At 48.7% G+C, this 26,971-nt stretch overlaps 2 protein-coding genes across 3 annotated transcripts in view; one reads left to right on the forward strand and one right to left on the reverse strand.

Annotated features, from left to right (window-relative positions):
• The first annotated feature begins 253 nt into the window (after positions 1 to 253).
• Positions 254 to 13,088, forward strand: ypel2a (yippee-like 2a). Its single transcript, XM_036524503.1, has 5 exons — positions 254 to 335; positions 6,456 to 6,687; positions 9,347 to 9,390; positions 10,424 to 10,532; positions 11,487 to 13,088. Exons 2-5 carry the CDS (start codon positions 6,580 to 6,582, stop codon positions 11,574 to 11,576), a joined length of 351 nt encoding a protein of 116 aa, XP_036380396.1. The 5' UTR covers positions 254 to 335; positions 6,456 to 6,579; the 3' UTR covers positions 11,577 to 13,088.
• Positions 13,089 to 22,328: 9,240 nt separating this feature from the next.
• LOC118774333 (huntingtin-interacting protein 1-like) overlaps positions 22,329 to 26,971 on the reverse strand; it is a 43,258-nt gene continuing 38,615 nt past the window's right edge. For both annotated transcript variants that reach the window (XM_036523633.1, XM_036523634.1), the window contains exons 28-31: positions 26,846 to 26,969; positions 26,044 to 26,105; positions 25,638 to 25,752; positions 22,329 to 23,783 (exon numbers count right to left, since the gene is read on the reverse strand). In XM_036523633.1, the coding sequence (XP_036379526.1) occupies positions 23,773 to 23,783; positions 25,638 to 25,752; positions 26,044 to 26,105; positions 26,846 to 26,969 (312 nt within the window). In that variant the 3' untranslated portion in view covers positions 22,329 to 23,772. The remainder of the gene's footprint in view (positions 23,784 to 25,637; positions 25,753 to 26,043; positions 26,106 to 26,845; positions 26,970 to 26,971) is intronic.

Raw genomic sequence — 26,971 nt, forward strand, 5'->3', positions numbered from 1 at the left:
CACTGCAGCTGCTGGTTGATTACAGTGCGAACGACTATTGGTTGGCTATATCTACAGGTAGCCAATGAGCGGAGTGTTGCTATGCTGTATTATTGAATTGGTTGGCTGATACGTCTGTCAATTTGTCCGACGACGAGGTACAGTCAGTGCGCAGTTAACTGAGCAATTATAACGACTGAGTTTGTGCGTTGCATTCGAAAACAGCGCGTCTTGGAGACTCAGAAGAAGGGGAAATTAGCCTCTCATAGAATGCCAGGGATTTGTCGTCAGTGAAGTTAAATCATTTTCAGAAGAACAGAGGGCGTACGACGAGTGCATATTTTTTCCATTCAAAGGTAAGTAATGTGCAGTGCACAGTGTTTTATCTGGCTGATGTTAACGAGCCACGTCTTTTGTTGCGACATTTGGATAGAAAAAGTTTCGGGGGGCTGTTTTATCATAATACGTGGCATTTTTATTGTCACATAGATTGCAAGCTGTTGTTTGGGTCGTTGATGTTTGGAAGGAAGTAGACAGATCGTTTTTTGGAAGGGGCATGGGATGGCGAGCTCCGCAGTGCTACTGGCTGCGCTGGTTTTTTATTACACTTCGTTTCTAAAGTTACCAGTGGCGTATCCTGCACCAACAACGTTGTGTAGACGAAAACATCGCTGGAACAAGCTCTGCTGCGGTGGACGCGCATGGTGGGGAAGTTGCACAGAATCAGAGACAAAACAGATTTGCATAAACCATGAACCGCGATTTTAATGGCTGAATAATGAAAATACCAACTGTAAAATTTTTCCGTATCAGTGTGTGGATTACTAATGCGGATGTGTACATGCTGTGATAATTCTCAAGTCGTGTGCAAATTTTGTGTATAACCTGCAGCGAAGTGTTAATTTCGTCCTGTCGAATGTAGGCTATGTAGCTATTTAGAAACCGTTTTTTGCGTTCCTTTTGTCCTTGTAGTTTTTTTTTCTGATTTGTGAGTATAGGATACATCCTTTCAGCCACTCATTCAAGTAACATCCTCATTTCAATTTGGCCTGATTTCGATTGGGGACGGACTTTTGTCTACTACAGGTGAACTCAGATGTCCTGACCTAATTAAGTATGCCACGGAAAGTAACGTTATTTTGACGACGTTACTCATTATTTTGGCGGAGTGGTTTGGTTTATACACACAGTCATAAGACAACACGAAATATATCCCAAAAGTCAATATTTTATTTAGTTATCCAGGGCACAGCATAGACGTATGATTTTAAATGATTGTCTTCAGTTGATGTGCACGCGCCTGTGGGCCACCGCAGGGTGATTCACCAGCTCATTATTGTTGAGCTAGTACCATTGAGAGATAAGGGACAGTTTTGAATGAAGAACTGTGGTCTACAGCCAGCGAAATTGAGCGAATATCGGGAAAAAAAAACTGTGTGGTTTTTATCAATTGACAATATGCTGTGAAGTTCAAAATGAGTGCTGTGGTTGCTTTGAATGCCATTTCCCAGGTGATGAAGATGTAGACTGTAGGAATCAAAGTCCTCTGAACAAGCCCCTACAACACTGAGCTCATTGTATCCCCATTTGGATGTAGATGTAGAGATCAATCCAAAAGCTGAAAGTCCTAAGAATCAGTCTTGCTGACCCAGTTTTCCCCCCTACTGAAATAAACTGAAACTCTTGGCTCAATTATGACAAGAAAAGTGACACAGTGCTTTAAATTACTTCTTAGATTATAAGGACTCAGTTCTTTACACATTGAATGAATTGACCTCTATATGCCCCAGCACAGGTTCCCCAGTGCAAAGTAATCCTCCTGTTAGTGAAAGCTGACTTCTCATGGGTAATTGATGCAGTAGGAGAAAGCTTACCTTCTTTGAACAAGGGACACAGTGATCCTAGCTCAGAGCCTTGACTTAAAGCACAGCAGGCGTCCTGCCTGGTTTTGTGGAAGATGCTTTTACACTCAGAGCCAATGGACTGAAGGGGCAGTTTAGCTAACCTGGTTCAAGGTGAACATTGTCAAGCTTTTTGCCAGCTGCACCTTAGCAAAGTAAGAAAACCGAAAAGACAGTCAGTTGTTTTTGTCTTTGTGTTTGGTCTCATACGTTTACAACTGGAATGGACACACAGAGGTATGTGAGGGGTATTATCAGAGGGAATCTGGGACCAACAGAAACACAGAGCATGAGAATGGAGCTCATTCATCGCTGAGGTCAAAGGTGAAGCTCTCTGCATTAGCCAAATTAAATTGTGTAATGTTTACGTGACGTAAATGCCTAGTTTGGCGAACAGTTTGTAGAGTTGTGGAACTGGAGCAGAGTGGAGAGCATGTGCTAGTGCATGTGTCCGAGTCGCCATTCTCAGCCATGCTTCCAAACACCCCCCCCCGTGATTGCAGAAAGCCTACGCGATCTCATTTTCCCGTGTCTGTGTGTCTGCGGCCTGGATGAAAATTCTAGCAGTGCTGAGCTAGGACAGCCATCTGTGCAGTCTGGTGGCTGAAACTCTGCCCTACATTCTGGCTGGTGGGAGTATACACACTACCACTGTCTCTGACCTGGTTCACATACGCCCTCACACAGCACGCACACTCGCACACACTGCATATGCAGCACTGGAGTCCCCTGATAAACTGTATAGGCTGCCTTTTAGAGTCTGTCATTTGGCTTACCCAGAGAGATAGGGAGTGTTCACAGATGAGAGCAGCACAGAGGCAGTGAGATACGATCAGCGTACAACGGGCAGGTGTGTCAATACAGAGTCAATCAGCTGTGATGCTGCACAGACAGAAGTGAACATGTGGTTCCCAGTTTTCCGTGCTCTCCTCGGGCTGCACTCCATCCAGAAGTTAGCACTGAATGGCATGGAGAAAGCTGGAATTTTTGTCATAGTTTCTGCTCTCAATCTATTTCTGTTATTCTTTCCTCTCTGCAACCAAATTCTCTTCAAGCAACAGAGTAAAGACTGCAGGGTCGGGGCATGTGCCAGACAGCCCACCGTATCATATGATGTGTGTGCCATATCGGCTCTGTAAGGCTAAACAAATACTCAGGAAAATTGTGCATTTGCAGTACCCCTCTGTGGTCCAGCCCTATTGGCACTCTTAAAATAAAACTGCATCTCCGTCAGCATTTTACAACAAAGCCTTTAATGGCCGGCTGGTATTTATAGATTTCTGTGGAGCTGGGTATTTTCGGTAATGTTGATCAGTGCTGCCCTGTCGCGTAATGCAATATATGCTAGTGTTGTGGTTTTGCTGGCCGCGCTGCCATCCTCCTGGTTGTCACTCCTGTAGTTCTCATCTGCAGCGCAGCCCATTGCATAACAAAGGTTGTTTGGAGACAGCTGCGTGCTATCCGGCTCGGCGGCTTCCGTCTCAAGGCACCGCAGGGCCCTCGAGGAGATTTCAGGCAGCCGTTTTTCACCTGAATCAATCGGTCCTGATTAGCCCAATATCGTCTTTTCATTCATTCACTGAGGCGGTTCTTCGGGACATTAGGGCTCTTTTGTGTCGCGAGCACAGCTGTCTTGGAGGTGCTGTCAGCATGTGTGATTAGGTTAAAAATGAACGGGCTGAGAGGGTACACGTTTTCGCCAATCCATCAAACGCCCCCAACGCCCCCCACCCTTCTGCCTTAAGCCGCCCCATTTAATCAGTGATAATGGTGATGAATTGGTTATTGTGTTCTGCCGTGCTGAGCCTTCTCTTTGATCTGATGGTGACCTGTGGGGAAAGGCCGTCTGTGCCCGTGTAAACAGGTACCCCTGGGGTACGGGTGCTGAGGGTGACTCGGTTCCACCTTGGTTTTGATCTGGTTGGGTGCCGGGTCTGCAGGGTGCTGTCAGCATGGAGGGTTGGTTTGATGAGATCCGGCCCCAGGTGTTCCTGATAGGTTTACGAGAGGCTGTGGAGAGCTGCAGCTGTTGCTCTCCTCACACACAGCGCCTGCTGATGAATGGCCATTGTAGTGCCTTTGTTTGCTAAAGCCCTTTCTCTCCCTCACTCACTCAGCATGTTGAGGCCATGGCTGGCAGGTGAGCTTTGACAGGACAGTGATTAACCAGCTGTGTCTATCAGCTCCTTTGCAGTTAAATACTGTACTCGGAATCCATATCAGATACAGATACCTGCTGCCAGCATCCGTGTCTGCATCCATGTCTGTTTATAGTTGCATAGGGGGATTTGTTTCCCTTGGGTCAATGAGGAATCTGTTGTCCGCATCACACCGGATTAATAAATTGATTGACATGCTCCATGCAGGCTGCTGGTGGGTGTTGAGCGGGTGGTGCTGCCCTGCAGGGTTGCAGAGGTTTAAAGCGCTGATTCTCAATCCTGCTCCTGGGCTCCGGGGCCCCCGGCTCTGCACATTTTCCATCTTTCCCTGCTCTACCTACCTGACTGAACTCATCAGTGGCACTTTTGACTAGCTGAGCACACCTGATTTAATCAAGAGCATGTTAGTCATTTCAATCAGGTGTGTTTGGAGCAAAGATAGATAGAAGATATGCAGGACAGGGGGGCTCCAGGAGTAGGATTGAGAAACACTGGTTTAAAGGATGCAGTGTAGTTTCTCAGTGAAGCCTGGCTCCTGATTGGAATTTCTCCTGTATGTTGCAGCTATACCAGTTTAGCACTCTACACTAGTTTAGCACTTACTAACCTCTTGTAATACTTCTCAATAACTACTCTTAGCATAGTGATGCACTTATTTGGAAGTCGCTCTGGGTATGAGCGTCTGCTAAATGACGTAATGTAATGTAGCATCGTTTTTTGTAATGGCGTCCTCGCGAGCCCGGGGTCAGAGGGGCCAATCGGCCGGCCCGAGTGACGGATGGGGCATTTTCGCGTCCGAGCAGGTGCGCCCGGTGGCGATTGATCAGCGCACCACAAATAGGCCGCGGTGAAAGCATACTCCACCGAGGGGCTGGTCGGGAGCACACTGGGCCCCTGCAGGCTTGTGGCTTTCCCATTGGATGGATCGCGCAGTGTCATTTCACCCTTACCTCTCGGCTGCTCTGCCCCGGCTCTCCGCCCGCTGTTCTGTAAGCTCAAAACACAGCGCCAGTGTGGGTCTTTGTGCCCCTTCCAAACACAAGACACGTCTCACAAACGGCGCAAACACATCTGCCCGTCAGAGGACAAAAGCTGCCTTTCTGGCCCGTTAACGGTCTCTCTTGGCAGCACGACACAAACTTTGACAGGCAACTGTATCAACATGCAGCTGACTCACTTTGACTAATTTATGGGGCAGGGACTATTCAGGAGCAAGACACTGATTTATCAGTAGTGAAATACTCTGAAATCTGTCTCAGAGAGCCAAGTGTCAGCCCTCAGATGTCCCAGCCCGCGCTCCTCGTCACGGCTGACGGGTTAAAGCTGAACGCAGCGAGCGTTCAGCGAGCGTTCCTCGCGGCTGTGACCCCTGTGAGGGCAGGGAGCCGCTGCCATGGCGCTGCGCTATTGATGTGGTCTTTGTTGCGTGCATCTGAAGCGAGCCGCACAGCAAGGCGAGCCGTTTGATCGGCCCCTGCGCTCCTCTCCCTCTGCCTCGCGCGGCCTGTCATTTTCTGTGCTGTGGGTTCCCTTCCCCGACCCCTCCCTGACGCGGGGAGCGGGAATCGTGTCATTAACCGGGGCTGGAAAAATGTGCCGGCTCTTTCAGGGGCTGATCAAACAGAAAGGGGATTGACTTGTGAAGGAGATGTGTGTGGTGTGTATATGTGCACATGTGTAATGGGGTGTGTGTGTGTGTGGGGGGCTGTTTCTTGGCCTGACTGTAGTCTGTCAGTCAGTGGCCTCTTTATGGTGCAGCCCTATGCTGTTGGCTGGCTCCCAGCAGAGAGCAAACAAGGCTGTCTCTCACAGCACACAGCTACTCTTTACTCTGGCCTCCCGACCCTCCATCTGTGAACACTGGGCCACACACTCTGCAGTCAGAAACGCCCCTGCCCTCAGAACAGCACACACCGTGTCCCCGTGGAGACACGGCGGCCGCAGATCTCTGCTCCCGCCTCGCCGCGCGCCGTTCCCGACGCGTGTCTGTGAGCGCTGAGGGAAATGGAAGGCTTGTGAGAGAGTGCTGTAAACGGCGGTGCGAATCAGTGAGCTGTGTGTGCGTGCGTGTGCGCGTGCGTGTGCGCGTGCGTGTGTGCGTGTGTGGTAATCAGCGAGCTGTGTGCGTGTGCGTGCGTGTGTGGTAATCAGCGAGCTGTGTGTGTGTGTGTGTGTGTGTGTGTGTGTGTGTGGTAATCAGCGAGCTGTGTGCGTGTGTGTGCGTGTGTGGTAATCAGCGAGCTGTGTGCGTGTGCGTGTGTGTGCGTTTGGTAATCAGCGAGCTGTGTGCGTGCGTGTGTGGTAATCAGCGAGCTGTGTGCGTGTGCGTGTGTGTGCGTGTGTGGTAATCAGCGAGCTGTGTGCGTGTGCGTGTGCGTGTGTGTGGTAATCAGCGAGCTGTGTGTGGCCTGTGCAGGTGTTTGCCTCCCGCCCCGCGCCCCACCACGGCCCTCACCTGTGTGCTGCGCTGCTTCCCCTGTGAGCCGTCCTGGGCCGGCAGCCCCTTCCTGCACCGCCCCGCCACCCCGCCCGTGGTCAGGATGACGCGCTCCAAGACCTTCCAGGCCTACCTGCCCAGCTGCCACCGCACCTACAGCTGCATCCACTGCCGCGCCCACCTGGCCAACCACGACGAGCTCATCTCCAAGGTAGGGGCGGTGCTAACTTTGCTGTGCTTAGCATTCGTTATGAGCACATACTCAGCTCCTGTGTTCCTACCATCCTCCTTATTGGAGGATCCAGTGTTGTCTCCATTCCTATCCAGAGTATGGGTGTTCTATTGGGGACCACAACCTTTAAAGAATGTATATAATGAGGCAGCAAATCAGAACACTTAGAACTCAAGCAATGTCACAAACATATGGGTATAACACACAGCAGAGGATATCTGTGGTGTCACTATCATAACAGTGCTCAGTTCCTCTGTGAACGAGGCTGCAGGCTTTTTTCAGAGATGTGAGGAGGATGACCGTAGCGTGAGGTGGAACAGTATTAGGGGACATCTGGTGCAGGGCAGGAAATGAAGGATGAGGCTCACAGGCTCTGAGCAGGCCTCGCCTCGCAGGGCACTGTAGGGTTTGGATGGCTGGCGCACCGCCCCGCTCCGTTTGCGCACGAAGCCGTCCGCGCGTGTGTGTTCCTGCGTCAGTCCCCTGTCCAAATATCAATACACCAGCCTGGCACCCGTCTGAAAGCAGAGTGACGAGTGTGTGTGCGTGCGCATGAGAGCGAACCCCCCCTGGCTTGTCGTGACTGGCTGGTTTGTTTGGAGAACGATGGCACTCATTGTTTCCGGGGGGTCGGGGGTGACGTCACTCTCGCTGCGGTGCGCCAGCGGGTGAGTAGGCGGGTGGGAGAGCATGGGCCGGCCGGTGTCTGGCGGCGCGGCGCGGATCTCGCTCACGGAGGCCCCGCCTGTGACTCTGTCTGACTGAAGGAGACCCTGCACGACGGTTCAGCAGCGTGACGGAGCTCCTGTGGAGCTGCCCGGTGCTCTCTCTGTCCACAGAGTCCTGAAGTTTCTGAGTGACAGGCAGCCCTCGAAAGCGCTCAGCATCTCTAATGGGATGTCAGCGTGGAGGGGTGTGTTTGCCCCCTGCGCTCAATCATCCTCTCAGTCCGTCAGGGCTATAATAGGCAAAACTAAAAATACCTGATTGACTGGCCTCACTCAGCAAAATGGTTGCCATGGATACGGGGAATGCGTAGCAACACCAAACGCTAAAATAAAGTAGCTTTGTGATCGCAGCTTGGAAAAACAAAGGCATATTTATGAGGGTGAATTGGCGATCCAGCTAACCTCTCTCACCATAGACAAATGGAGTTTAGACTGTTTGTAATGGCAGCTGATGGTGGTTTCTAATTTAAGGCTTTATGGAGCTTTGCTGAACACACAAATGTATAAAAATCAATGCACACCATGTCCTGAGCTGAGTTTTTAAAAGTCTTTGCAGTACAGTTCCGCTCCTCACTAGTTCGCATAAGGGCTGAGCCGGGCCAGTTCTCAGCCCTGTCATTACTGTAAATAAGGCTTTCTGTTGCCTCCTTCAGTCCAGCAGAACCACAGTTCCCCTCTGACAGCCCCCCCTGTCTTTGTGCACTGTTTTCACCTGCAGCCATCTGCACCACAGGCCAGGAAGGCCCACATCCCTTGTGATGCGCCAATCAGCCGAGGTCCCACACCTGCAGCAACCAATAGACCGAGCCAGTGAGCTCACCTCACTGCTTTAAAGCCACAGTTCAGCCGAGCAAGGGTTAATGACAGAAGGGTTATATTGTATGTCCCTTCTGCTGTGGCTTGGGGCAGGAAAAGCCATTCCTTAATGTTGGCAGATTATGTCAGAGGATGCAGTTCCATCTCCACAAGTGCCAACTTCTGCCATTTAGACATCAATAGAGTGCTGCATTATAGACTGTAAGAAGCGCAAAGCAAAGGGCGCAAGTGTTTATGTTAATCTGATCCTTGTTCATCCCTGGGTCTCGGGGATGACCGACACGCACACCGAGAATGATTTGTGGAGTTATTCCACATAGCTGTACTCAAAGCCAAGGGCTGAGCGCTCTTTCCCCAGAGTGCAGAAATCCCTCTGCTCTCTCAGTGAGTACCCTGAGCACAATGTCCTAATGATAAATGAAATTGCATCATAAGAGGTTTGGATTGCGCAAGCTCTAACAGGGGTCACTGCACTGAAGCTCCACATTTGGCTCACACCAGTCTAAGTAACACCTGTGTTCAGCACTATATGAAATCATGCTATGATTTTTCTCATTTTAAGATTATTTAAAATGAGGCTGTATAAGGTTAACATTCTTGAACCACTTTTTTCTGTGAAAGCAATGTTTTCTTGTTTTCATTGAGTGAAATGGGACACAATATTTTAACCATTTAATTTAACATTTAATTCAGCAAATCAGCTTTACATAATTGTGTACTTATTCATAGATTGATAATGGTTAAGTGGAAATCATTTCTTGCAGTACCATCATATAAAACTTTCCTCTAAACAGAACAACATGCCTACAGATGTAAGTATAACACATACCAGATTTTTGTAAGGTGCCAAGTTCAGTGGATAGATATCAAATCTGAGAACATAAGAAAACCAACGGTCAAAACATTGATCAGCATACCGTTCAAATAAATCATGAATTGTTTATAGCTTAAGAGTAAGCGCGTTGTCTTCGTAGCTTGGGCATCATGGGAGATTTTCTGTGGGGAGGTCAGGACTGGTGGACAGCCTCCAGCATCCCCCCACAGCAGCAGGGCAGTTAAGTGGATCTCTGACACACTTCTTTCCTCTCTTCCAGTCGTTCCAAGGGAGTCAAGGCAGGGCGTACCTCTTCAACTCGGTGTAAGTACCTCAAGAGCCTCCATGTTCTCCTCCATCTGCATAGCCTGGGGCATCAGGCATGCCACAAGGGCCTTCACAGGATCTTGGACCTGAGACAGAAAGAGGCTGTCACACAGAGGGAGAATATGCAGAGGCCTCTCAATCACAAATTATAGTTGTCTAGGAGACACTCTTATCCAGAGCAATTTACATAGCTTACCATTTTTATGTTATTTATTAATGCAGCTGGATATTTACGGAGGCAATATCCTTTTTAAGCACCTGGCCCAAGGGAATGACAGCAGTGCCCAAACTGGGAATGGAACTGGCAACCTTCGGGTTACAAGCCCTGTTCCATACTGCTGTACCACACTGGTGCCATGCCCATATCCATCATTTAATGGAGTGTAACACTGTAGATATGGAACTGTAAATGAGGGGAATGAAAGAGCCATCAGTGTTCTGTTGTTGTGTGTGTCGTCCATATGGTTCTTAAGCCATTGGATAAAGATTATCCAGATGGACAGCTGCATGATGTTAATTGACTCATTATCTTCGAGCACATGGTCTCCGTCAGCCAGGCTGGAATTGTAAATTGTTTTTTTTTTTTTTTTTTTGGTATCTTTGAGAGCTCAGACCAAACCACAAAGTCACTGTCGTTTAAGGTTAGTGGAGGGAAGCTTGTGAGCCATGGTTGTGAGACCACCATAAGGCTCAACTCAATATAACTGCTTCAATAAAACTGCAGTATAACTGCTTCAAACAAAAACATGTTGAATAATGTATAAGTTTGTCTCAGACAAGCTCTCTACAGGGAAGTGTGCACTGGGTGATTTTGCTGTGTTTAGGACAGGCATACAGTTTCATGGGTCCATAGCAGACAACAGTACATCATCCACATTTCAAGCCCTCCATGGTGTATATGCCAGTGGCTCGGTTTCGGTGTCTGGTAAACAGCAGCTGGAAGAGCAAAGGCTCTGTGTCGCTCTGACCTGTCCCTCTCTCTTCCTCTTTCCTCCTGTATGTCCCTCCTCTCCTCCTGTGCGTCTCTCAGGGTGAACGTGGGTTGCGGGCCAGCTGAGGAGAGGGTGCTGCTGACGGGGCTGCACGCTGTGGCCGATATCTACTGTGAAAACTGCAAAACCACACTAGGCTGGAAATACGTGAGTGTGGCAGCTGGGTCACAGATGGCTCATTCTTACTGGTCAAACTGTGATTGCACGCAGGTGTCCCTAAAAGATGGGCCAGTGGTGAAAACAAGACCAACCCCTCTCAAATGCAAGGGACCGCAAACTAGAAGGGGAGTTTTCGTTAACCGTAAATCTGCAGCTACTATACCACGCCTCGGAAAAAACTAGCAAGACTTTTAAGATAGATTTTTTGATTTGTGAATTATGAATTAAGTAATCAAAATTCATTGATATGCGATAAATTTTAAAAGATTTCCTAACTAATATATAAATATTTATCGTTTTTTTGTGAGGAGAGGGTATCTTGCACAAAGTGATGTATTTTCAATAAATAACTACATCATGGTTGTTCATTGAAAAGACAATGGGGAGTGCTGCACAGTGTGACATTAAGTGAACTCCAAATGTTCTGAGTTCATTCATGTGTTGCGGAGCACCCTAGAGTATATATTTTTCAGTAAAGCTGTAGTTGCAGTGTGTTTGTAACGAGCGAGATCAGCTGTGTGAGTGAATGGAGGTCAGTGGCAGTCATGAGATTGCCCCCTGCATGCCACAAATTCAGGCCGGCTGCTTGATGGCATTGCCATCTGTGACGGGGGTATTAATATCCTGGACGGAACTGTTTTCTGGTCACAGGCCGGGTGCCAAATGTACTGACCCAGTGCACTTACCCACTGTGAAATGCTATGGCATCAGTCGGTGCCACGTCTGTTCTAATAACATGTCGAGAGAGGTGAAATTGTGCAGTGTGGAAATGGTGAAGTGTCTTTGTTAAAAGGTATTGGGAGTGGTAACCCGGAGCCCTCGCTCACAGGTAGCGGAGATGAGGCTGAGGGGTGAAATAGCAGTATTTCTCTGCCCTTGTTGCTCAGGGTGAAGGGAGCTGATGTTTCTCTCTGTCTCTCTCTCTCTCTGTATCCCTCCCAGGAGCATGCCTTTGAGAGCAGTCAGAAGTACAAGGAGGGCAAGTTCATCATCGAGCTGGCCCACATGATCAAGGACAACGGCTGGGACTGAGGGAGGGATGTCAGGGCGGCGGGGGGAGGGGCAGGGGGCGGTGCCGTGTGACTGAGGGAGCTGGTTTGGTTTGGCGAATCCTCCATTTCCCTCCCCCCCCCACCCCCCACTGCCTGATGCATGCCTGTCGTCCCAGGGGTGCAGGGGGCAAGAGGGCCACGCCCCCGTGGGGAGGCCTGGGGTGGGGCTGTAGGAGGGTCCTCCGCTCCTCTGGGCCGGGCGTCTGAGTGTGGGCGTGCATGCATTTATGTGAGTGTGCGCGTGTGCATGCACGCGCTTGTGTGTGAGGGTTACTGCAGTCTAGTGATGAAGGCCTTCCCCCTGCTTGGAAACACTCCCTCTGTGCCACAGTGAGATCCCTCCAGGGTTTGCAGGTAGCCAGATCCATGAGCGTTTGCATTGAGCATAAGACAGACACGAGGTAATGAAATAGCATGTTTCTGCTCGATCAGCACACAAGCGGTATTTCACAACAACCGAAATGGATCAAACTGCTCGACTGTTCCTCAGAAAACTTTGTTGTTGGGTTTTATTTATTCGTGCATGTGTTAAATTATTGACGTATTTATGTATTTATTTGTCGTCGTGTCGGGACAGTCCCTTGTGTTGAACGGTTGCAGTGGTTCCAGTGGGTCCATCGTCAACACTTCCACCAGTAGCAATGCTGAGGTCATTTACTGGTCTTTGCCTTTATAATGTGCTGTCACAATCCTCTGAATGTTTGCAGTAAAACAGGTGTGTGAAAGGCAGAGAAGGGCAGAGCCAAGCCCTCCTCATCTGAGGGGCTGAGAGGGAAGGGTACGAGCCCCCAAGTTCCCACTCACAACAGTGTCTTCATACTCAACTCGCAGCATTGGAGTGGCGGTCCACTTTCAGCCTCTGTAGCACGGAACCTTTGCAGAGAGAAACAAACCTCAGAGAGACATTGCTGAGAACTTGGCTTTTGGAGAAGACATGGCTGTCAGTAGCAAGGGCATGTCAGAAGCGCTTTCTCAACTGGTGAGGTCCCATGTTTCCTGAGGTCAGCCTGCTCCACTGTGTCTTCACTCGTTCTTAACGGTACTACCACAATAACCCAGCTGAGGAGAGGATGGCTTACTGGTTGGGAAACGGACTCCACTGTTAGCCAGAGAAAGCTGACTGGCAGTGGAGACACCCAGTCAGAGGCTAATGGAAGCCCCAGCACAACCAAAGAACCCACCTACAATAAGTTGACCAATCGAAATACCTGGAGTTATTTTGCTTGGGTGAAATGTTCCAAAACAGAAGGTTCTGATTGGCTGAAGGTCATCTTAAGTGTAGTCCCTTCTTTGTGACATAATGCATTGTTTGCTTTTGTAAATGACTGATGTTAATGTATGTATATTCACCACGAAGATTATGAGCATTATATTATGTTATACAAAATGTAAATAGTCACATTCAGTGTTTGTTTATTTATTGTTATCATGATTATTATAGTATATGCTGTGCTTTGTGTCTTGAGCCCCTAACGGGGACAGTTATATTTGCTACTTTTTTACTATTTGAAAATGTTTCAATTTTAGTGTCTTTTGTAAGGGAAGGAGAGATGATGACAATATATTGCAACTTTATCAATAAAAATTCTCATGTTATCAGTCTCTATCTGATTGCAAAGTGTTATCTATCTGGCTACCGCTTGGGTCTCCTGGGACAGCAGTGCATTAGCATGGACCTACCCGACATTATTTGGACTTCTGGCAGTCATTCTTCACTTCTTATCTCTTCGGCACCTGCAGTCATTGGTCTGTTTTTAATCTGTGTTCTTAGTTTTATTTAATTTTGTTGCCCATTTACAGGCTTCAGTTGAGTCTGTGCACATGTTGACTGTAATACTGTATTCAAGGTCTGTTTGGCTAGATGTTCCCCATCCAAAGAGTTGGTGCTGTGGAGTGCTCTGTTGGGGGATTTCGGACGTGGTCATTGTCAGCAGGCCCGTCTGTCTCCTCGGAGAATGCCCGTATACGTGTGCTAGTTTCTGTGGGGCGCCGCGGGGCTGAGAATGCCCCTGATTGTAGCAGCAGATGGTGGGCCGGGTTCCCGGCCGGCGTGGCTCTGGCCCAAGCTGCCGCCGAGCACGAGTGCAGCGCACAGCACAATCGAGCCCTCGCTCCACCGCTCCTCTGTCACCAGAAAAATAAATGAGTCGGTAAAGAGCCGTTTATTTTTAGAGTTATCACTCCACCCCTCCCAATTGGGCATGGCTGGACAGGACTCCCCCCCCCCCCCCCCAGCAGGCTTCAGCATGCCCTGCAGGACCATTCTGTCTCTTACTTTTGGGGTCATTTGATGACAGCCTAACCCCCTCCCCCAAAAGAGCACCTCATAATTAAATCAAAATCATCAATCGTGTATTTGCAGCAATGCTTAAAAATAGCATTTGGATTTTTCCTGCCGCAGTGGCCCATAAAAAGTGCCACTGAACAATAGATGTGTAATGTCCTAATGTAGGCTGCCACTGGGGCACGGGGCAGGGGGTAGGGGATTTCCAGAGGTTCAGCCCATGAAGAATTAAAGGGAGGGGGGGGCTCAGTTGTGTGAGGAACTGTCGCTGGGAGAAAGAGAATCAGGGAATGGAAAGGATTGTTTGTTTTCCTTCCTCTGGTCTCAAGAAAAGAGATCTTTTCTTATCCCGTGGCCTCCGAAGGGCATCAGCCCAACCATGGGAACCAGTCTCGCTTCATTCTTAAAGGCAGAACTCATGGAAGCGGAATCCTCAGGAGAATAAAGTAAGGAGTGCAGGAGGTACAGGGCAAAGGTGCTAAAAGGTCACTGTTCATTTGCTCACAGGTCAAACACAGAGCAGTGCAACACTGAAAAGCCAGACCTGAGAGAGTTCCTCCAACCCCTAGCCAGTTCTTTGGCACAGTGGACGGGCAGGGAGGATTCTGTGGGACTCCGTTTTACTTTTCATCCACAGAAACAGAACTACTAGAACCTATTGGTTGCCGTCACATGTGACCTGACTGAATCGGGATCTTAGCTCTTATTCAAGAGTGACCCTATAAAAAACTCACTCTTGCGATTGTTGAATATCGGGCACTTTTGCCCTACACACTTTCCTGGTCCATTCAGGTTCAATGGGTTGCCATCTCTGACCCCGGACTGCCAGGTAAATTGATGTTTTTTTTTTTTTGTTGTTTCTCAACTCACGGTTACATAATCAAATCCACGACAAAGAGTCTATGGATTGAACAGAACTTTGGACCAGCTTACCCACTCTGCTTCTAGGCTCCCTACCAGTCCTTTCCTCAGCTTGAGCCTGACCGGCCCTCGCAGTTCTCACCGGACCCCAGCGCGTCGGTGTGCTCAGTTTGAGCAGACCTGAGGCAGTACTGAGAGTCTCCCTCTGAGCTCGGCGCCGCGGCTCAGCTGAATGTGGCATTTCCTCTGCCGCAGCCCCTCTCCTGTTTTTACTGGCCCCGTGTAGGGGGAGCACGTGTCGGAATGCTTTGGTCTCGAGCCGGAACCCCGGACGAGAAAAACCACAGCAGACTGTTTAGTCTGTGGGCCGCATGGGTGTGGTGTGTCTTTTGGAGAGGCTGGTGTGAACGGGCGTGAAACTGAATTTGGGGAGAACAGAAGCCCTCTGTTCCCACAGGACTGGCTGGAAAGTCACTTTCTTTAGAATGTGATGTAATCTCTCACTGCCCACCTCTTTTCACTCTCCCAAGTCTACACCTATGACTATAGCCTTTTAAAATACAATGTGCGTATATGTAATACATAAAATATACGTATATATTTTTGAGCACTAAAATCCTCCAATACATTTTTTGTCATACCACCGTTTCATTCCTAATTCAATACATGAATGTATGTTGTATGTTGTATGAATGTATGTATGTTGAGCATGAATAAATATGGAGGGCATTGAACATGTATATATGCACACATATACGTATACACGCACAGAGTATATATATATATTTATATAAAGCTGGCACACCACATCGCTTGGCAGCAGTGTCTCCCCAGCCAAACCCAGAGTGGCTATAAATAGTAGAGTTCCTTCCCAGATGCACACAGCACAGTGCAGCATAGTGCAGTATTGTCTTACACAGCACAACACTGCCATAAACAATCGTTCTGCTCAGCAAGGGCCAGGCTAGAGGGCTACCATTTCACTCAATTACAGCACTTACCTGCGCTGCATCCAGGTTAGCTTAAGGTTTTTTTCCATAATATCCTTTTGTGCAGTTTGGCATTTACTAAAACAAAGGAGCATCAGCAGTGAATCAAACCTGCAGCTCTCTGGTTCCATGACACACAATGGAGCTGTCACTCTTAAAACGTGAGAAAATAAACAAATCACTTCTATTACCTGAATGTAATTTTTCTGCGCAGCATAAACTTCAGATCGCTACCACAGGATACAGATGGGCCTGCTTACCACAACCAAATGTAAATGTTTTATATACAGTAATACAGTACGGCAAAATAAGAAATTTGAAACTACATGCAAGGGAAATGTGTGTTTGATATTCCCCAGTTCCCTCTACAGAGCCCATATACATACTGAGGCACAAACAGAGCAGTGTATTACATCTTGATTTGCCTTCAGGATTAGGGATGTTGTAATCTCTGCATTGGTTTCAGATTATGAAGATTGATTCACTCCCACTTCCAATCTGGTTGTGTGTGTGTTTGTGTGGAGCAGGATTATTCTGCTCTGTGAATGTACACACGCTGTAATGGGCTGTGGTGATCTTGAATGAAGGGCCTTAGCATGTTATACTTCTGCACAGTGAGACAGTCAAATATAGATATAGATATATAGATAGTGAATAGTCAAATACAACGGCCTGCAGAGTAGGACACAGCCCAGCAGGGCGATCTGTCCCTCCACCCTGACCTTGGAGAGGCCTTGCTGTGGGGCTCTGAGGCCGAGATTAGGACAGTGCAGATAAGGTGCCAGAATGAAGCTGAGGAACGAGGACCAGGGACAACCCCCTCTGAAGGTGAGCCGCGCCAGGCCTTTCTCACAGACTACTGCTACGAGGAGAGCCTGAACATATTTTTGTTTTGTTTTGATATGTGGCATCTCACAGGTGATACCCTGACACTGTTTCAGGACATCTCTACAGGAGTCTACTGGATCAGTCTAATCTATGTTTAAGTGTATTAGCAGTAGAACATATGCATACATTTATTTTTACATGTTTCACAAATTACATTTTTTTCATATTTTTGTGTACTCAACTTTGATGGCTTTGCAAGAAGGTAGAAGAGAGTTCCACTACTTTCCTTTTTAGGTGCCATCTTCAGTGAAGAGCTCCACAGGATGCATTAGTGGCTAATGAGCCTGACCCCACTTGCCTGCTATTGATCTCATTGACCTCGTCAGGTGATCCTCAGTCCCCCTGACCCCTGTGCTCAGTCACAGGGGGTGTCCAGCTGGGGAGGTGATCCATGCGTTAACACCAGGGAGGAAGGGCACCATCTGGAGAGAGCGCACAGGTGCACAGGGAGGTGGCACCCGTGCAGAGGGCACCTCTCACACTATTTGAACGGCACAAAAAAGCCCACCCTCCTGAATCCTCTGATCTGAGGGGCGAGTGACATGCAGACTCCATTGCACAACACCCGCACCGCATGTCTGATGCTGGGGATGCAGTACAACGTCCATTTATTGTGTGAGGAGGGGGAGACCTTTTTGACCCGCTCTCAGAGAAGCGGAGGCGTGCACCGGCGGACACGCCGTGGCCCAACCGGACCCAACCCCCACCCCAGGTGCACAGTGACCTCAACTGACGCTGGCTGTGACCGCCCCCCCGCGACTCCCACAGAGATTAACCACACTCAAATGGGGTTTGTTAGGCACTGCGCACAGCCCACCTGATCCCCCAGCCCGGAACTCTAATGTCAGCTTAACCTTTTCGGCGAGGCTGAGTTAGTGAGCTCTCTGCCCGGCCCGTGTCTTCTGGCACTGGAGAGTGAGCCCGGCTCGGCACGGTCGGGCCGGAGCCCACTGCTTCTCAACAAACCAGAGATGGAGAATTAGTAGGAAGATAGGAGAGGGATGGGAAGTGGGGAGCAGATTTAATCAGGGACAAAACAGGGGAGCTCTGGGGACTTGAGGGGAGGGGGCGGAGGGGGCAGAGGGGTGCAAGTTAATTACCCCGTGCTCTCAGCAGCAGATGGTCGGGGGGTAGGGGCGTAAATGGAAGCACTGCAGCTGGCCCTCCTAGCAAAGCTAGTGGACGCGGGAACACGCTAGGGGACACATATTCATTAACTGCTCAATTAGCGACTGCACATTCAAATGCAATCCTCTTTAACTGTTTTAAAGCACCTCCCAGCCCCTATCAGGGGCTTGCAGAACACCACAGCTCCAGACTCTATCCTCCTCACTGTTAACAGGGGTGTATCTGAAGGCCATGTATGAACTACAGAATCTCAATTTCAAGAGGAGTTCTGCCAGCAGAACAACAGGACACACAAACAGGTTAAAAGTGAATTTTACACTGACTCCAGGTGATATGTTCTCACACATACAGTTATTAATGCAGGGAATAGTTTTTCAGGTTTTGTAGCTGGAGCAGAGTCTTTAAGCAGGCCTGACACAGTGCTGGATACAATGTATAGGCAGAATGATGAACCTAGACAAGCTAGAGGGCAGGTTCCGGCTAGTACACTTGTTGTGTTCGTAAGTTCTATGCGTTTCAAATGTTTACTTTGTATGTCAGTGGGGTCCATGACAAAGATGCATCCTGCTTGTTCCCTTAAAGGGCAAATCAAGACCCACTGATTGAACTGGCAGGAAACCCATACATTCAGACCTTTACCATTGGCTGCCATCGATCTGAAGCCTGCTCCTTGTAGCCGAGAGTGGGGAGAGAGGAGGAGGTTGTTAAAGGGGGGGGTGGTGCGGTTCTGGCAGAGTGCTGTGTACCATGGCCTGGCTGTGCCCCCAATGCGCTCCTCATGCAGATTAGGTGCAGTAATTGGCCTGGCTCTGCTGGCTCTCACTGGGAGGTTTGGGAGAGGGGCTGTAATCCCGGCACAGCCAGGTTAAAACCATTAGGCCAGCAAAAAGGTCCAGCCATCTGCGCCGAGCTGATTAGGCCTAATGAGCAAGCTGAGACAACGGGGGGACACTTTGTTCTCTGCAACCGACCGCAGGGGGGGTGCGGTGCAGTGGTTCCCCCCCCCCCACACAGAAGGAGCAGCCAATTTACCCCCAGGTTGCCATAGGTCCTGAGAGACACAGCTGATTCGGTGAATGACCTTTGACCCCTGATTAAATGGAGCGGGGCCAGGGGAGGGAGAGACACACCTGAAAGCCCCCCCTTTCCCCACCACAACCCCCCACCCCATATTACTAGGACATAAACCAACATCTCAGAAGGATGAAAAATGGGATAGAGGAACACATAGCTTTCATCATGAGGCACTATTCACTTTTACACTATTGATGGATACTAGAATATCAACAATGGCAAAGCTGTACAAGATATAGAAGCGTGTAGTGTATTATGTCATGTAGACGAAATGCCAGCAACGGCAAAAGAAAAAATTTGAAAGAAATCTTTTTTTTCCATTTCATTTCAATATTCAAATGTGAATAACACATGGGCACAAAAACTGCAGTCTGGCAGTGATATGACAGAGCCTATACTGACCCCTGGTGGCCATCAGTGGATGTACATTTCGGGTACAGCACTTACAGCTGTGCCTGTTACAATGAAGACTGTGCAGTAACTCAGTGATTAAAAATCAGTCTAATCCGTTTCTTACTGACCACAAACCGGAAGAGGCCAATCACCTTCCCTTTTTATTCTGAGCTTTGACTGGTTAGTAGCATTATGTCTGCAAGTTGTGTCAGACAAACAAAATTGTATGTGGAGGCAGACTTTTCTTAAGGAGCACAACCATCTTTTTGATTCAAAGGCTCAAAAGAGTCTGTTGAAAAGGTTGCCTTATAACATTGCTGGTTGTCGTCTGTAAGACCTCTGATGTTATGAATGAATGCCCACCTCTGTGTGTTCTGTTCCATCTGTCCCATGGAGCGTGTGGCTCCTTCCAGCCTTCTGTCTGAAGCAGACTGGAGGGTGAGAACAGCGCCACCCAACTCACTGTTAACTCCTGTTCCTGTCCCCAACAAGGGGGAGATCTATGAGTGATTCATTTTCCTCGCAGAGCAAGTGAAGTGATTTTGTGATATTAATATTTGCTTGCAAAATGCTGTCTACTCAGCAGGGCTCAGTCAATCAGAGGTGCAGTCCACTTCCACATGATTAGTCACCATCCACCGCAGAGCATGGATTCCTTTATGTATAAAGTTTTAAATTGATTTGGCAGCGGGGAACACTCTGCAACCTACTGAACCAAACACGCTAGATACTAAACCTGTGGTTCAAGATTTCACCACTATTTTTTTTTCTTTAATAATCAGACAAAAGCAGTGAAAACCAAAGGGGTATTTGGCTTTTCCTTCCAGAGAAGGTAAAGTGCATTAGTAAGTCTAACCCCTTGTGGACCAAGCATGGTCCAGTCCTGTAGGCTCCTACAGAAACAGCACTGCTGAGTCAATGATGTTAGTGAGTATTTCGTTAGTGACTCTTTTACAGCACACAACATTCTCAGGATCCCAGTATTTAGCATCAGAAAAAAAACAAGTTCTGCTTTTATTCATGTTGATCATTTTAATAAAAACAAAAACATTTTAGTATATGGTACAAAGAGTTTTTTTCTTAATTTTGTGATGTTTTATTAATGAAACTTTAATAAAGATTCTTCTTGTCTAAAGTGAAAGAGGCAGTTGGAAGGCTGGCTGCGTTGGTATGACCAATGACATACACCAAGGGTGAACCATTAATAAGATGCACATTGGAATAACGTGTGAAACACAACTTTAAAAACCCAGTGTTACAACTTAACCTGCAAACTAAAGCAGTGCTACAGATCTCGATGAACTTCAGGAAGAAAACTGAACAGTTTAAGACTCAGGCACCCACGCACACACTTGCACACACTCTCACACAAGAACCATGCATGTCCACACACACACACACACACACACACACAGAGCCAAGCTAATCCCCCATACAGACACAGAAATAGATTACACAAACGAAAGCCTACAGGAACTGATCATGCATTCAACAACTCAAGCTGGTTTGGGTGTGTTGCTTTCCTCTTTTCCCAAATCACATACAAATCAATGATCACTTTTGACATGTCTGCGGGTTGCCTAGACCAGTCTGCATTGTTTGATGAAAGAGAGGAAACATGCCCTGTGCCAGAGAGACTAAAAGAATGAACTCTTAGTGTTTTTCTTCCTGTTTCTGTGACTTTATCAGACTGAGTTGTTGACTGTTACATCAGTCCGCTGAGCTGAACCAATGGGAAGACCTCCAGAGTTGCAGTGGGAGGGGCCAGCATGCACCTCAGTGTTGCTAGATAAAAGTTGCTGCACAGGCCTCGCCTCCTGGGTCCTCCCCACAGAGGTCACTGGAGCCCCATGTATTTGTGCTGATGGAGTGAAACAGTCATTGGCTGCCGGGTGGATGCCATCTTGCCATGGGCAACCTACAGTCGGCCCAAATGTGCACCCACACAGCCGTTGGGGGGGGGGGGGTGCTTCCGTCCCCTGGACCTCTGGAGGTGTCCTCCAAATTGCGCTTGGTAAGCTCGCCCAGCGCCCTACGAGTCCACATGGGCTGGGCCCAGCACTCCGCCCTCTTCTCTCCAGAACGGGGATCCCAGCGGCGGACAACGCAGTGGGCTTTCAACGCATCTCATCCCAACACCAGCTTTCACACAAACAAACAAACAAACAACAACCAAAACACTCCAATTCCCCTCTCTGCATTTTGTAGCTTTCCAGAGTGGGCCTAACATCCCCACTCCCTTTCAAGGCACTAGCTTCTCCTGTCCCTTTACTGCCCTCTTTATTTGGTTACTTGTTTTAATGTACACAGGAAGTAGGAGAAAACTGATCTTGAGCAGTAAATGAATTTCATCATATGACCTATCCCAACTAACCCTGTTATTTTTTTTTTAATAAAGGTCTCTAAATGCTCAATAGAACTATGAATTCCAGAATTCCTGTATGACACACGCTTGAAAATGTAACAGTCATCCCTCCTAGCCAGCAGTTTGGTTAACAGTGCCTTTATGACTCCTACACCATTGTGTCTGACTTCAACAAGGCCAGCAACCTTTTCACAACTTTAAAGCATTTAAACAACTGCCGAATTAAGATGCACATGAGGGCGAGGCGTTGAACACGTAACAGGGACACAACACTGTGGCAAAACTGTTATGTTACCTCTAGTCAATGAGTATTTGAGTGACAATGAATATAATGACAACACAACAGTTACCTGTGTATGATGCATATGCATATACTGTGTACATTGGAGATAACTTACTATACAAAGCTACATTCACACTGAACTCACAGTGCAACTAGCTAACTGGCAAGCAAAGATAATGGTGTTAATCTACAAGCTACTCAAAAGATGGCAGCAAAATAATGCAAATACCACTGAAGAGAGATGGCAGCACTTTCAGCTATTGATATGAGATAGGAGTTGTATTTATCGAGCTACCTCTCCAATGCAGAATTTTAATTTTCCATGTGAACATGGTCATTGACAGACATCATTTTATAGACAATAGAACAGACTGTACAATTTTGCACAAACCTCTTGTTCATATTTCATATTTGGGGAAATGGCACTTCTCAACACCTGAAAACACCTGACACTTGGGGGGGGGGGGGGGGGGGTGCAGCAGAGTTACACATATGAGCTTTAAAATATCACACAAGCCTAGTTTGTTAGTCTAGCTATATTATCGAGTAGGTAGTCTGTATGAGTGCATTATATTTTGGCAGTTACTTGAATGCTTTAAAGGCAAAAAAACACTGCTGGCCTGACAGCCTATACTCGTTTACAATGTTAAAGTCACACATTTTGGCAGCAAAATTGTGTTCTGGTCAGGTGCTCTACTTTGACTATATGCAGGGAATCCAGGTTTGGTCAATTAGACACTGCAGTATTAGGGCTGCTGGATGATCTCAAAACAGTCAGTTCCATCTCAGTCATGGTCTGTGTATGAAACACGAGTTCAAAGGCTTCAGTTCTGGGAACCCAACCTGTCGAACTGGGGTCCATCATATATTAGGTGAGTAGTAAAAACTGCTAACAGGTCTTCAGCTAGAAGCACGCATGTGACACAGCAAGGAACACTCAACAGAAACATGGAGGGGGTGGGCCCCCATGGCCGCCTCTGTAACAGTCTACCCCAGCACCACCCCCTCCGGAGGACCACAGTGTATGAGCACGACTTCACATATCTGTGCTGTGATCACCGCACAAACCACAACGAGGTGAGCGATACGACAAGCGGGAAACAGTCAAATAAACCTCACAAAGGGCCCGCGTGCAGACTGAACAGCAGGGGGCGGTCTATGCTGGGGTGAGGTGAGGGGTTAGGTGCAAGAGCACTGCTTGGGGGGGAGCCGGGCGGGGTGGGATTCTCCGATGGGTGTCTGCATGTGGGTCACAGGTAAACCGGCTGGGCAAGGCGCGTCGCTCCACGTGGGAAGAGACTGGGTTACACCGCACTCCTGGGACAGTGCAGTGGTTGGTGCCGGGGGTCTTGTTGCACCTGCTGCCACTGGACAGGGGTAATTCAGGTCAGACGGCAGCGCTGCATTCTGGGTAATTGAGAGGGGGACTGCAGTGTCAGCATGGGAGGAACAGACCTAAAGAACGGCATGCAGTCTAACAGTCTTCATGGGCTGTGAGGTGGAAGAGCGCTGATGGAGTTCTCAACGGAAAGCCGACTCTCCTCATATTGGAAGAAGGAAAATAAATCAAAATCAAATAAATAATAACAGGAAGATGGTGCCACGGCAAGCTTGCAGTTCATCGACAGTCCAGCAGGTGGTGCTAGAGGCATCCCGTTCCTGGCACTGCATCACCCTCCTCCCTCTCCGTGCTCGCCGATCATTACTTCATAGAGTGGAAGCTTCCGTAAGCCAGAGCTGCAGGACGAGGGGTTTAAAAAAGAGCACCTTTTTATTTGGCTTCGAGTTCATTTAAATGAGAGGGAGCTTGAGGGGAGGAAAGAGCGGAGAGTGTAGAAACAGTAGAATGTAGTAGGTAGAGGCAGAGAGGAGCCGGCTCTGAGGCGGGCTGTGTGAGAGCTGGCCTGGGCCTCAGCCTGTGCCTGAAGAGAGACAGAGAGAAGGCCAAGTCACAATGGGATACACACACTGCCCCAAACACACACACACACACATACACACACACACAGACACAGACATAGACACACACACTGCCCCACACACACACACACACACACACACACACACACACACACACACACACACACACACACACACAGACAGACAGACAGACACAGACACACACATTGCCCCACACACACAGACACACACACACACAGACAGACAGACACAGACACACACATTGCCCCACACACACAGACACACACACACTGCCCCACACACACACAGACACACACACCACACACACACACTGCCCCACACACACACACACACAGACACACACAGACACACACACACATACACTGCCCCACACACACACACACTGCCCCACACACACACACACACACACACTGCCCCACACACACACACACACACAGACACACACAGTCACACAGACACACTGCCCCCCCCCACACACACACATACATGCACACACGCACACACACACGCACGCATACACGCACACACACACACATACACACAGACACACACACACTGCCCCACACACACACACACACACACACACACACTGCCCCACACACACACACACACACACACACACACACACACACACACTGCCCCACACACACACAGACACACACAGACACACACACACATACACTGCCCCACACACACACACACTGCCCCACACACACACACACACATACACACACACACACACACACACACACACACACACACACACACTGCCCCACACACACACACTCACACACACACACAGACACACTGCCCCCCCCCCCACACACACACATACATGCACACACGCACACACACACGCACGCATACACGCACACACACACACATACACACAGACACACACACACTGCCCCACACACACACACACTGCCCCACACACACACACACACACACACACACACACACACACACACACACACTTGAACTTTTTTTTTCATCTGCAATGAAACATAAAAGTAACAGAAAAGGACGTGAATTTATCTACGCGCTACTAGCCTATTTTCCTTTTTGTCTTTAATCAAATACATTGTTAAATATTTATCACTAACTTATGTCTAGGGGTTTGTATAGCATGCACACAAACACACACGGCTACACTCCACAGTACAGCAAGTGGTAACGGTTACACACAACCTTATGGTGTGTGACACTGCACTATATATACTTTACATATACTATATATACACTCATACAGGCATCTGCTGAAAACAGTAGCTCTGAATTTAGCTGCCTCTACAAACATTCAAAGCATTAGTCGGTCTGTACGCCCAATACTGTACGTTTCTTCCTACCCACACAAGCAGAAATGAAGCGTCTGTGGGTATTAATAGAATGTATGTGAATTGGCTCAAAAAAAAAAAAATAATACAAGCGTGGATGTCCTGACTGTGAGAGCTGCACATAAGCCCTGTCTGCATGCTCAGTGTTATAGCCCACCATAAGGAGAGACAGTGGGCGTTAGCGTGGGCCAACGCTGTCATGTCTGCCAATAGGCACTTTGTCTCACTCTAAAAGCTTATTCTGTGCTGTAGAAAACAAGTGCTGTAACAAAGGAGATTCTTTGCCAGCGCGTTGATGAAGTGGATTAAAAAAAGCTGGGCTGGCGTGAGCCCATTCAGACGAGACAGGTCGGCGTAGAGTGACACGCTTTCTTATACCGCAGACTCCTTGCAGGCCTCCGTGCCCGTGTCTGACTCAAAGGTGGCACTTTACATGGTCTGGTAACTCAGGCAGTGAGAGCCTTGTTTCCTGGGGGTTGGGCACTGCCAGCGACTCACCTTCCTCCTCCCCCCAGCCCTCCGCCACCCCGGCCAGCTCGTAGTGCTTCTTTCTCAGCTCCCCCAAACGCTCCCGCTCCTTCTGCAGGCGTGTCTCCAGCTCCAGCACCCGCACCTGAGACGCACGGGCGCACAAGGGTTAAACCTCCACCGAACAACAACGCCGCGATCACCACAGCTGTGTCTGCAACTGTACTCCTCACACTCACACACATGCATACTCACACTCTATAAAGTGTTGGCTGTCCAAACACATATAATAATTTATTCTGGATTTCTCCTGTTGTACTTAAATATCTACATTATAATATCCCCGGCGTGTCTCTTTATGGCAGAAACAGAGAGGCACAGCTGGCCTCACTGCTCTTCCTGTGATGGGCGTGGAACAGTGCAGATCACGTCTCACCTGGGAGTCCATCTCCTGCCTCTTTATCTGCGTGAGCGTCATGCTGGAGAAGTCCATGGTGTCTGAGAGGGGACAGAAGCAGAGGACGTGAGCAAACAGGCCCGGCACACCCACAGCAGCCTTCACGTCAACATGGAGACCAAACCCTAATGGGGGGGGGCAGACTGGGGGGGTGACTGAGGATACAGACTTGCAACCACAAACAGCAGAATTCCGCAGAGCAGAGGTCAGCAGACTGCCAGAGCTATTTAAAGCCACATCAGAGAGGTAGATCGATAAATACAGCCCCAACACTGCTATGACAGGAAGAGGCCAGCGTGGCGGCGGGCCTGCTCTTGTGCGGACATTCCACAGCCCAGAGGGGAGGAAACACAATCATCATTAGAGAGACCCCCCCACACACATCCCTGCCGCTGCTGCCTGCCTGACCCGTGTCCTTATATGGCCTTGGACAGAGCTGTCCTCGGGAGGGGGCGAGGACCTCCCCGTGATGGCCCTGCCCCCTTGGTTCTGGCTCCCAGGCCTGGAGTGCTGGTGCCAGGCTGGGCGAAACTGCAGGGTGTTAACTCTGCATGGCCCGTTATCCACTCAACGCACGCTTGGTGTGGCAGCATCATTTACAGCAAGGAACACAACGAGACCAAGAGGACGAGGACGAGGACCAATCACGTGGCAGAACAAAAACTGAATTGCTGTTGACTGTCCTAGCTGTTCCGCACATTGTGTTTTTATGAAGAGGACCTTTGTGATCAGTCTCTCAAACAAACACACAAGAGTAGTTTTTTAGGGGGGGGAGCCTCACCTGTGTCCTCGATCTGGGATTTGCCAGATTTGGTCGATGCCACCACCCCTGCAGTTGCCTGGGTGACACCCCGGGACGCCTGTTGCAGACGGGCCAGGTTGGGACTGTCCTTATCAGCCTTCACCT

The sequence above is a fragment of the Megalops cyprinoides genome, chromosome 3, assembly GCF_013368585.1.
Source record: "Megalops cyprinoides isolate fMegCyp1 chromosome 3, fMegCyp1.pri, whole genome shotgun sequence".
Classification (NCBI taxonomy): Eukaryota; Metazoa; Chordata; class Actinopteri; order Elopiformes; family Megalopidae; genus Megalops; species Megalops cyprinoides.

Excerpts from the sequence above, each read along its gene's own strand:
- ypel2a (XM_036524503.1), top strand. The coding sequence starts at position 6,580 with ATGACGCGCTCCAAGACCTTCCAGGCCTACCTGCCCAGCTGCCACCGC. Across the intron at positions 6,688-9,346 it reads ACGACGAGCTCATCTCCAAG|TCGTTCCAAGGGAGTCAAGG; the intron begins GTAGGGGCGGTG and ends CCTCTCTTCCAG. Across the intron at positions 9,391-10,423 it reads GCGTACCTCTTCAACTCGGT|GGTGAACGTGGGTTGCGGGC; the intron begins GTAAGTACCTCA and ends TGCGTCTCTCAG.